At 45.3% G+C, this 12,335-nt stretch overlaps 2 protein-coding genes across 2 annotated transcripts; one reads left to right on the forward strand and one right to left on the reverse strand.

Annotated features, from left to right (window-relative positions):
- Positions 1-387: 387 nt before the first annotated feature.
- On the forward strand, positions 388-798 carry LOC129777327 (histone H4). Its single transcript, XM_055783555.1, has one exon. It carries the CDS (start codon positions 440-442, stop codon positions 749-751), a length of 312 nt encoding a protein of 103 aa, XP_055639530.1. The 5' UTR covers positions 388-439; the 3' UTR covers positions 752-798.
- Positions 799-8,219: 7,421 nt separating this feature from the next.
- LOC129777323 (histone H1B-like) lies at positions 8,220-9,259 on the reverse strand. Its single transcript, XM_055783551.1, has one exon. The coding sequence runs from the start codon at positions 9,113-9,115 to the stop codon at positions 8,303-8,305; it is 813 nt and encodes a 270-aa protein (XP_055639526.1). The 5' UTR covers positions 9,116-9,259; the 3' UTR covers positions 8,220-8,302.
- Positions 9,260-12,335: the final 3,076 nt, after the last annotated feature.

Below are 12,335 nucleotides of genomic sequence, written 5' to 3' on the forward strand. Positions count from 1 at the left end.
ATCGAAGGCCACCAACCGTCTAGGCTATTCGGTGGCCTCCTCCTTGTCCTCGTCTTGTACACCTGTGGGAAAAAACTTTATTTAGGACTGATTAGAGCCTCAAGGAATTTCCTTTAGCATAGAACCAGTTGTATGAGGAGAAAACTTCTATTTTCGCTACTCTTTTCCAAGGGGCGCTACAAACATGACCGTCTCGGTTGAATGTCAGAAGCACCGTGTTGAAAAAAATGTCCGTACGTAGCTTTTATGCTCTTTATACTTGGATGTATAGTGGTGCCGACAGCTGTAGCCAATCACGACCAAGCATCGTGTGCGGATGCACCCAAGCGAGAGGGTATAAATAGTGCGCGCGTGATTTTTTTCTTCATTATACTCGTTCGACGCTCAGATCGACAAGCGCCTGTGCTTTCGTCAGTAACTTTCTTTCCCATTAACCAACATGACTGGACGCGGCAAGGGAGGCAAAGGACTCGGTAAAGGAGGAGCAAAGCGTCATCGCAAGGTACTGCGTGACAACATCCAGGGTATCACGAAACCCGCTATCCGTCGTCTAGCCCGCCGTGGGGGCGTCAAACGTATCTCTGGTCTGATTTACGAAGAAACCCGAGGAGTGCTGAAGGTATTCCTGGAGAATGTTATTCGTGACGCTGTCACCTACACCGAACATGCCAAGCGTAAAACAGTGACTGCTATGGATGTCGTATACGCGCTGAAACGTCAGGGACGTACCCTATACGGGTTTGGAGGTTAACAAATACCCCCAAAACAAAACGGTCCTTTTTAGGACCACAACATGTTTGTCACCAAAAGAGTTTATCAATTTTAGTTTCTTAACAAAAAAAAACCACCACCACACTACCACCTACACAACTACATTTCATTTGAAAAAAAAAAAAAAAAAACAAACAAACAAAAATAAAACCTTGACTCACACCACATACCAACTCGCATATCAATTGGCTTAATAATACAAACGATTTTTTTCATTTGGCAGACTTATCTCACTTCTTAACTAGGCGAACCTAGCCAGAATTTTCACCTGCCCCCGGGCTTCTGAATGCCAAAGGGGGACTAGGCTCTGCGGAATGCACGTATCTGCATGCTCGTGCTGTTTTAGTCCTGACCGAGGAATTGTCGGACAATCGCGCAGGTGCTAAGGATGACCGACTTTTGGATGCCGGCCAATTCCTTCTCGATGTTCAACACCTTTAGCGCTTCCAGAAGTGTCTTCGGGATAATTCCAGTTCCAGAGAGAACGACTGGAACAATTCTTGGGACCTCCCTTAGCCCCCACAGTTCCTTGAGCTCCACGGCCAATGGTCGGTACTTGCAGATTTTGCGACCGTGGGTCTCCTCCAGATTCTGGTTCAGTGGAATAGCGACATCGATGATGGTGACTTTGCGGTCGCTCTTGTCGTAAACCATTATATCTGGGCGGTTGTGGTGGATCGAGAGGTCGGTCAGAACAGTGCGATCCCAGTACAGCTTGAAACGGTCATTTTCCAGGACAGGTGCAGGCAGGTACCGGTAGTTTGGTACGTTGTCTTCCAGTAGAGCACATTGGAGCGCCAGTTGTCGATGAACAATACGGGCCACGTTGTTGTGGCGCTCGGTGTAGGCTGCGTTGGCCAAAACGGGACAGCCTCCCATAATGTGCTCTATGTTTTCACCTGGTTGATGGCACATCCGGCAAATGTCATCAACGTCTTGATGCCAGACGTACCGCCTGCAGTTTCTCGTCGGCATTATCCTGTCCTGGATGGCTATCATGTCGGCTTCTACTACTGAAGAGAGTTCACCACGCGTTAGCCACAGATTAGATGCGGCCTTGTCGACGTGTGGCCGGTCCAGTTGATGGGGGTGGGCACCATGCACTGCCTTCTGCTTCCAAGCTGCAATCTTCTCCTCCACTGTCTGCAGATTGCAGTTGAGTTGGTACTCCGCTTGCGCCAAGTGCAGAGCGCTGTATCCTCTGTCGGCGGCGCAGACAGCCCGGTATAGCGCGTTTTGGTTGGCGCGTTCTGCGAAGTACTCGCGCAGTTGTCGTACCTGGGCAACACACAGTGCAGAAATGTCGACGATTCCAAGTCCCCCTTCTTTGCGTGGTAGTGAAACTCTCTCCAGTGCCGATTGAGGATGGTGCATTCCGGCCTCTTTGAATGCTTTCCTCATCCTCCTCTCAAGGTCCTCTAGGTTAGTTTTGCTCCATTTGACTACACCAAAACTGAAGGTCAGCAGGGGAACCGCGAATGTGTTGATCGCGCGTACCTTGTTCCCCGCGTTGAGGAAAGTCCTCAGGACACAGTTCACTCGACTCAAGAACTTGTCTCGCAGCTCCGTCTTGATGTCGGAGTGGCGAATCCCGGTGAGCTGTCGGAATCCAAGATATTTATAGGATTCGCCACGAACCATGTCTCTTATAAACTCGCCGTCATAGACCTCGTAGCCTCCGGATTCGGTAAGTTGTCCTTTCAGCAGGTGGACACAGCGACACTTGTCGAGGCCGAACTCCATACAGATGTCCCTGCTTATGTCTTCGACAACCCGGATAGCTACACCTAGACGCTGACGTGAATCAGCGTAGACCTTGAGATCGTCCATGTAAAAGGTATGGGTCACTTCTTCGTGGGCGCCGTCGCCATACCTTATTTTATAGCCATGACCGTTTCTATTGAGCGTCCTACTGAGGGGGTTCAGTGCCAGACAAAACCAAAGCGGGCTGAAAGAGTCGCCTTGGAATATCCCCCTCTTTATCTGCAGCGTTCTAGACTGCAACACATTTTCCCCATCACTGAGGTGCAGAGACGTACTCCACTGCCTCATCGCATGCTGCAGGAACCTAACGACGACGGGATCAATTTTGTAGAGCTCCAATACCCGGACGAGAAACGAGTGAGGTATGGAGTCATAAGCCTTCCTGTAATCGATGTAGGCCATACTTAGGTTCCGCTGGTTATATACCGCCTGGCCGACTATGGCTGCGTCGATGATGGCCTGGTCTTTGCAGCCATGCGTATTTTTCCTGCATCCTTTCTGCTCTTCTGCGATGATGTGATGCTGTTCGCAGTGAGCAGAAACTTTGGCGGTAATTATGCTGCTCAGTATTTTGTACAGACTCGATAGGCACGTTATCGGTCTGTACTTTGATGGGTTCAATGTGTTGCTGTCTTTCGGGAGGAGGAAGGTGACGCCACGGGTGGCGAATTCAGGAAGGTTGTGTGGGTCACGTAGCACCTTGTTGAAGCACTCAGCTATCTTTGGATGTGCGACGGTCAGCTTCTTGTGCCAAAAGTTCTGGACACCATCGGGGCCCGGTGCTGCCCAGTTCCTCAGGTACCGCGAGGCTTCGCGGACATCGTTCTCTCCGACGATGATAGCTGGCATCTCTCCAATTTCACCACAACTCTCCTCCTCCCGTCTTAACCACATTTGCCCGTCGCGATGTTCTACTGGGGTCTCCCAAATACCAGCCCAGAAGTTCGTCACATCGCTAATATCTGGCAAACCTTCGCGGTAGTCGGGCTTCTCGTCGCTAATGTGGTCGTAGAACGCTTTTTCGTTATCTCTGAACATCCGATTTTGTTCCTGGCGCTTTGCAGAGTCAGAGTAACGTTTCAGCCGTTTAGTTAGGACGCTCAATTGCTGTACCAGTGTGTCGAGTTTTTCCGTCAGCTGGTGAGCTCCCAGCTGGCGAAGTTCAGTAGGCCGCACGATCACAGCAACTTGGCGACATAATTTCGCCGATCTGCTGCCTCTTTTGTACGCCATCAGTCTTCCAATTGCGGCGCGCTTGTTTAGGATCCGTTGCTCCAATCTCCTTCGCCATGGAGGCTCACGCCTTTCACGGAGATGTTGGAGCAGTCCGCCTCTTGGCCTAATACGGTATCCTAAACTTTTGGCGGTCGCCACAGCAGCACAGTAAACTTTCAGTTGCAGCTCCTCCATGTTCTCAGCATCAACCAAGTGCAGCGGAAGAACGTGCTCGTTCATGAGCTTTACTGCACTTGTCAGCCTGCGGGAATGCTGCAACTTCGGGATCCTGGGGCGCGACAAAGGGTCCGTGTCGCGGAACTGTGAGATCGCCTCGTCGTAATGGAAGACCAGATCGCGTAGTAGTTGTTGATCTGGCTGTGGATCTTCCGGCTCAGGGGGTTGTTGTACTGTGGCCTCCACTGGTGCTGATTCGCGTGCCCCACTCGCGAATGAATTGCTCAGCCGTACTGAACTTCGTCTCGACACATCGCTTGCTCTGCTTGTTCTGGAGCTTAGTTCTCTCTGCACCTGCTGCTTGATCTCGTCGACTTGCGTTTGGGAGAGCATATTGTTGCGTACAATCGCTCTACGCCTCGCGTTCATCGCGTTTTGGTCAAGCCTCCCGACGAACTCTGGATACGCTTCCTCGAACATTGCGAGTATTCGAGGGCGACCGCTCATGTCCGTCTCCAAAGCAGTGCAGATGTAATAGGCGCGGATCACGAATTCATTCATTTCATGTGTCCACATGATCCGTCGCCTAGTAGTACCCACAAGTGTGGACGACTGTCGTCTGACAGTCGCAACACGCCTCGTAGGCGCAGCGTTTCGTTGGTGATGTCGATGGCTGCTGTTTCCGTGTGGCGGTAGCTCTTCGGGTTGAACCCGGCTGGTGGCCCGCTCTTGCACATCGCCCTCCAGCCGCTGGCCGCTCGCTCTTACGCCCGTTCCAGGACCAGCTCCAGTTCGGGGACCCTCCTCGGGCGATCGCATTCTGAGTATTCTTCGTGAACGTAGCTCCATTTTCTGGGTGTATCTCCTTTGCCCGGGAGACAGCGGGTTGGCAAGGCCTCCATGACCCGGGAGGCCTTCCCCGGGAGAGATATAGCGCTCTGACTCGCTCGCACCCCCTCACTTAGCCACTTTCGACACCCGTTCTCGGAGCCAAGACCAGGTGTGTGTTTCCAGTTCACGCCCGATCTAAAAATGTCGTCATATGATCTTCGTGGAGGCGTGAGATAGGAACATTTGATACCAACAGGTAGGCTCCTACCCTAGTGTTGATCCCCATTTGAGAACCTCCCGTTTCCAGTTCACGCCCGATCTAAAAATGTCGTCATATGATCTTCGTGGAGGCGTGAGATAGGAACATTTGAGACCAACAGGTAGGCTCCTACCCTAGTGTTGATCCCCATTTGAGAACCTTCATTTTGTATTTTTTGTTTGTTTGTTAGTTTGGTTTTTTTTTTTAATTTTGTATTCGATTGTATTTTGTAAACCGTTGCACATAGTAACATATACAGTATATTCTCGTGTTTCTGTCGATAGAAACATTCGAGCGGGATTGAGAATTGAAATTGAGAACTACATAAAATGTTTCAATTTTTACAACTAATTTCATTAGTGTATCCAGCTGACCACGTGGCGTCTGAGACGAGACCAGCCAATAGATGGGGAGCCCCCACCGGTGATTGGTTGATTTTTGTAAACAAATCACTTCTACGCGGTTGCCAATTTTGTTCTTTGCCTCTACTTAAGGTGAAGGTGGAAGCTAGCCATGGTAGTAGTATAGGTAAACCCACGTGTAAAAATTGGGTAATAGTGTTTGTGAGAGAAGAGCAAAGCACACGTAAATAGATCAATTCACTTATCAGACTGTGTGGCGCTACATTGACACGAGTCTTTGAATAAATTTGAAAATAAAAATAACAATTCAATACTGTAAATGTAAAATGTACGAACGATATGTTCCCACGAACAATTGCGGATATAAATATGTATAGAAGGTGTATCTGTATATGAAGTAAAATTCTGATTATACGCGAGCGTAACATGAGCAAATTTATAAGACATGCGAATTGGGGCCCTTTTGGTATTAACAAGTTCTTCCGCATAGTAACTCGATGTGGATAATTCCTTAATGTTTCCTTCGTTGATCGTATTGTTTTCACATACTCACGTTGGAGAGCCTTAACGCTCTTCGTTGGCCGAGGCATTTTGATTGAATGTAATACTTTTCCGTTTACTGTTTTTGAAAGCATAGGCGGTGTTCCGAGCTCTACAATACAATTTTCTTACCCAATGTTAAAGTTGCTAGAACTTACATTATAGACCCATTAAACGTAGAAATAATAATTGTATTGATATCAACACAATTTTATTCTATTGATTTTAATTACATGAAACGCTATGACTCAGAAATAACATGTTATTGAGTGGTTTTTATAGCTGTTTCGACGATCTTGTCTGGCATCAGTGTCGAAAAAATAACGATGCTTTCAACAATACAAACAAAACCATTGCCGAAGATTGAGAAATGAAAATTTAACTTTCAGAGCACTAGCTCGAGTTTTACGACGTTTTTCACTATACATCTATATATATCGACAAGAAAACAAGAAAAAGAAAAGGAAGTTCCTAGAAATCCTTTTATATAATCTTTTTCTGCCCCATCTAAAAAAAAGCATTAATTCTTAATTTACCAAGAATACAGCATATAAGAATATTAGAAATATGCAAACTTTATATTCCAAAATCTTTATCATCTGATAATTATCTAAAAGGTCGTTATACATTCTTCTCTTCGATAAAAGACCCGAAAAACACGCAACAACTGCATGAAATGTAAAAAATATGTTTGTTTCGAGCATGCAGTTATGCAATGTTCTGATTCTTACTCCAATGAAACCACAATCTATTAATACGCTTTTATGTTATTTTATAGCTCCTTATACTTCCATGAATTATGTTCAGTTGCTTACTTTTTATTAACAAGAGTGAAAAATTCGAATTTCGTTATTTGTGTTGGAGTGTCAAAAATTACTCTGTCTTGAGGAGGCTGATTTAGATGACTATTAAAACTTAATAAAGACGACAAAAACATATTTTTTGGAGTTTTTCATTCAATCATACCCTCTTCTTCAAATAAATGCCAACGAAGCCTGAAAAATACACAATAGCAACATTACAGAGAAGTTCAATTTTCGGTCTGTGACACCGTGCGCGAGTATACGTGTTATGATTTTGCACGCGAGTACAGGAGGGTTAAGCAATTTAAAACTGCCTTAGGGTCGACTAATCTGATAGAGAATAGCTGACCTCATACAAACTAACATCGTATCCAGATGTCGACACCATTCCGCCGTCAACGCGAATAAGTAGAAGCATACACAAAATTGGCAACAGTGTAGAATTGGTTTGTTTACAAAAATCAACCAATCAGCGGCGGGGGTTCCCCCTGTATTGGCAGTGTCTCGTCCCAGACACCATGTGATCAGATGGATACACTAATGAAATTAGTTGTAAACATTTAAATATTTGATGTAATTCTCACTCTCACTCTGTTGCCAATGTTGCAATTTTGTGTGTGTTACTACTTATTCGCGTAGATTAGATGGCATTGAGCTTCGTATTACAAGTTGGGGGAGTTTGCATGACTATATGTGTTTGTAGCAGAAATGAACACATTTTTAAAATAAAAATTATTTTCCCAAATCAAAGTAGTACTCTATGTAAATGAAAATTACTTTTGTCTGCAAGCGATGAAAAAATGTCATACAAAAATTGTGTATAAAAATAATTTTACATTACAGTTGTGAGTTTTGGTGAGAATATCTTAAAATTTGTAGAAAATAGTTTAAATTATGGTCAGAACAACGTACTTCAAGTAATTAAATAATGCAAAGAAAAAAATTTCATACAAATTTTAACAATTCAAAATTGCCTTCGGACCGACTAATCTGATAGAGAATAGTTTGTTGCCTCATACAAATTGATGTCGTATCCAGATGTCGACACCATACCGCCGTCCTCGCGAATCGCGCCTGGCAGTACAAACTGCACTGCACTAAATGCTGAATCATCTGAAGATGGACAGTCCTCCCTCCCTGGGAAAGGTATCTTCAAGGAAGAAACCTAAAAATCAATCTCAATCCAACCGAACACACTTCATCCCAATCGATTGCTTTTCATGAACCCACCACCCCTAACAAACCTACTCCTGTTATCGAAAGAAAACAAAAAAAATATATATATATTCGAATGAATCGATTATTGTAAAATGCCCCAACGATGATTGATCCATAATCGAGTAAACGAAAAATTTAGACATCTCTAGCCGTGGATATGACGGTTTGCACCTGGTCGAAGAAAATGCGAAAGTAAACAACAATATTTGATTGTAGTTTTACACAATATTCTATGATAAGTGGAAAACAATAAAATAAACTCTTTTGCTTTAAAACAATATTGATAGTCCTGAAAAGGACTGAATTTGATTTCTCGTGTTGTGCTGTTGTTTTAGTCGGACCACTACTACTGGCTACGTTGTTCACTTTTTGGCAGCGGTAGCTTTTTTCGGAGCTGCTGCTGCTTTCTTTGGCTTTGGCGTTTTCGGTTTCTGTGCGGCGGTTTTCGAGGGTTTCGTTGGCTTTTGCTTCGGGGCGGTAGCAGCAGCTTTCTTCACACTGCCGGTCTTCTTGGCAGCCTTGGCACTCGCTGCCTTGGTTTTCTTCTCGCTGGCCACCACCTTCTTCACAGCAGCAGCAGCAGCAGCAGCTTTCGGTTTTTTGGCTGCGGTTGCTGTATTTTTCTCCCCGGTAGCAGCGGCAGCTTTCTTCTTGCCAGCAGCAGCGGTAGCCTTTTTCGGCTTCTTCTCGGCGGCTGCCTTCTTGGATTTCTTATCCCCGGAAGCGGTACCCTTTTTCGCTGCTGCTGGTGCTTTCTTAGCCGACGAGCCACTCTTCTTCTCCCCGGTGAACTCCTTTTTGGCCTTTGGGGGGATCTTGAACGAGCCCGACGCACCAGTGCCCTTCGTTTGCACAAACAGGCCCTTGACGACACCGTTCTTCAGCGCTTTCTTGATGAACGGAGTTAGCTTCGCCACATCCGCCTTGTAGTTGCCGGCCAGGTATTTCTTGATGGCCTGCAGCGATGAACCGTTGCGCTCCTTCAGCGTCCTGATGGCGGCCACTATCATCTCGTTAACCGGTGGATGGTTGGCGGGCTTTTTCGGCTTCTTCGCTGCTGCTGCTGCCGCCGCTGATTTGCCGCCTGCCTTTTTCGGCGATTTCTCACTGCCCACGGCTGGTGCCGCCAACGGGCTCTCGCCGACTGCCTCGGTAGCTGCGTTATTGTCCGACATCTCTCTGCTTCCTCTGCTGCTTTTTCAGCGCTTTTCCCTGTTTTGTTTTGTTTCGTTCCGTACCGTTACGGTCTGTGTCTTCTCCTAATACTGCGTGCGTGCGTGCGAGCGAGCTGTATTAAAGAGCGGAGTTTGTAATTTCCAAAAATTGCTACCCCGCTGAAGGTCCACTTTCGGCGGCTGTGTTAGGGATGCGGTCGGGTGACGTGCTCGTTTTGTGCTCGCACTATGCTAGGTACTGTTTCGGAGCGCCAACTTTTCTAGAGGCCATTTCGTCCCCTCTGGTGGCCTCTAGTGGCCAAAGCCACATACTCTATCTATCTGTGATAGTCCCCGGTCACAATGGGACGCATCCGATGTCCAGCGCAGACCAATAAAGGGACGAAATTCGATCCCGAACAGCACTGTGCCGTCTCACACCGGGTGCAATCCGACGGAAGTGTTCCGTTTCCGGCCAATCGCCCGATCGGACCGTTTCGAATTACCACAGCTCGGCGGGTGGGAAAGTTTCCCTACAGAATGGTGCATTGGTTGTTCGGATCCGGGTAAGCGGTCAGCCCCTAGTGACCGGCCAAGAAGTACCATCCGCGCCAGCAGCCGTTCTCAATAGCATGACAGCTGCTAGTCCATCCGCCGCCGCCGCGGACAGATGCCCACGATGGTCCTACCGGAATTAAATATTAAATATTATTTTGTGACCTGCTAGGAGTAGGGTCAGTGCCGGAATAAAATTACCACGATTCGAATTTAATTTGGAGAATATAATTTTCCTATAAATTCATCAAATTCATATTACAGTGATTTCAGTAAATATAGTAAATAAATTGCTTACGACTAAATCCCTTCACTATTCTTCCAGTCCTTCAGTCTTTCAGCTGTGTTCATCTAGCGTAACCTAGTCCCTAATCCGTATTACCAAGATTAAGCTCTGGACATTGTAGCTATATATTAAGAATAAGGCTCACCACTAGTGTCAAGACATTATAAGCAGCATTCAAGCACTGTATATATATATAAAAAAAAAAAAAAAGGTTCACGTGGAACTACCTTAGCTTAGCAATCATTCGTTTGTATTGATTAAATTCTTGATTGAATGAAACAGTTTCCAAATTCAATTGAGTTCAATATATTTGCTCTGTGAGTGAAAAAAATGAACAAATGCCGTGTAAAGTCAATTCATTTATTGTGATTGATTGTTCTTCGTTACAAGTAAATTTAATGACGGACCTTTTACGTTTGGTATGATGACTAGAACAAAATATATGTACGGAAGAATTATCAAACGTTTGATGAACCAGCCTAAGGCTGAAAATCTTTCCAATAAAGACAAAAAAAAAAATTATCAAACGATTATTTTATTTTACATTTCCCTCTGAAGTTTACATCCCAAAAGTGTACATACTTCTCGAATCTCGAATTTGCTTGAAACTGGGAAGTTCATTCGCTTCTAGTGGCTGCACGATTTTCCCAGGTTCCTAAGTTTAGAAGATCATGTTAGGACAGACATATTCCACTCTGCACAAAGGCAAGCGAGGACAAAAGTACTCGCAGTTTGCATTTATTTGCAGAGCCGATTTCCCCAGAAACCTCGGTTTTGAAGTCTGTGTTAGGGAAACACATTTCAATCGGAACAAAAATACCCCCGATTTGTATGAATTCGCAATGCCGATTTCCCCACGCTTCATGGATTTGAAGTCTGTGTTAGGGAAACACATTCCAGTCGGAAGGGAAGGTATTGAATTAGAGAGACTTTAAACTCTGAGAGTTCATTCGTCTCTAATCCAGTCGGAACAAAAATACCCCCGACTTGCATGAATTTGAAATACCGATTTCTCCAGGCACCTTGGTTCAGAAATCTCTATTAGGGAACACATTTCGGTGGGAACAAAAGCTCCCCCTACTTTCGTGTGTTCTTTTTCTTCTTTTTGGCTTTAAGAGGGTTTAAACTTTTCAGTTCACTCGCCTCTAGGCTCTTTCGTGTGCTTGCAATGCCGATTTCGCTGCTTGGTTTTAAAGTCTGTGTTAGGGAACATTTTTCGATGAGAACAAAAGTCCCCCTACTTTCATGTATTTGCAATGCCGATTTCCCCAAGGCTGCTTGGTTTTGATGGTTGTGTTAGGGAAACCGTAAATCGGGCCAATCAAAACGATGCAGTTAGGGCGTTTAGATAACGCCTAATATTTTACAGTTATTCAATTGTTTATCTAATGAAAAACAACATTTTGTTAGTTGCGATAGATGCGTAGAAATATTCCCTATCAAGTGATGCAAACATCTCTCCTATCCAGTACGAAATGTTCGAGCTATAAGCATTCGAAATCTTTCATTTTTTCCTGCATGTTCTGTGTTTAGGTTTTCATTTTACCCTCCATATATTCCGGTTAGACGTAGTCCCACGTCAAAAAAATCATTTCTCTACGTTGACTTCACGGTGACGAGACGTTGCATGTGTAGCGCACTTTATTCGGCTGTCATAGCTGCTTCCGCTTCGCTGTCAATCATGTTTATCGCTGACGCTAGGTGCAATGACTTTGACGGTATGTAACAGTATCTTACTTCTAAATAAACTTCGACTGTACAAGGTTCCGGAAAATCGAATGTTCGGAATTGAAGCACTTCTCTCCGAACTTCTGAATAAATTGGTGGAATTTCACTACTAGGGTATCGAGGCAGGCTCTCCCGTGAACCTCCGACCTTGTGAACTGTGTTACGAAAGAAATTTCTTCCGGATGCGTTGGAGTCTCTGGATGGTTGAGGGAATGGGATTGTGTTTTGGATTCGATGGAGTGTGGAGCCGATGATGCGTCGTAGGCCCTGCTGCTGCTTCAAGTACGTGTCAATTGGGTATTCTCAATCACCGGGGAGATGATTTGTTGGTAGAACAATGAAAGCATGAGCACGAGTGAGTTTTGATGTTAAGAGGCTTTAAATTTTTCATTCAGTTCATTCGCCTCTAGCCTTGAGAAAAGATACTTGGAGAACTCGCGGCCGTTAGTCGACTGGTTGCAAACTGGATTGACGACCACTGAATCGTGAATGGGCATGCATGAATGGATGCATCGGTATTTGAAGGACTCGGCGGCAGGGGTTGGGAAGAAGTTTTGGGGGGTTGTAAACAACAACAGGGAGTTCTAGCCGAACAAGATGGGGATATCGAGTGATAACAAAACAATAAACTCTTTAGATTAAAGACGATTTTATGGCCCTGAAAAGGGCCGT

Source organism: Toxorhynchites rutilus, chromosome 3 (assembly GCF_029784135.1).
Source record: "Toxorhynchites rutilus septentrionalis strain SRP chromosome 3, ASM2978413v1, whole genome shotgun sequence".
NCBI lineage: Eukaryota > Metazoa > Arthropoda > Insecta > Diptera > Culicidae > Toxorhynchites > Toxorhynchites rutilus.

Excerpts from the sequence above, each read along its gene's own strand:
- LOC129777327 (XM_055783555.1), top strand. The coding sequence starts at position 440 with ATGACTGGACGCGGCAAGGGAGGCAAAGGACTCGGTAAAGGAGGAGCA.
- LOC129777323 (XM_055783551.1), bottom strand. The coding sequence starts at position 9,115 with ATGTCGGACAATAACGCAGCTACCGAGGCAGTCGGCGAGAGCCCGTTG.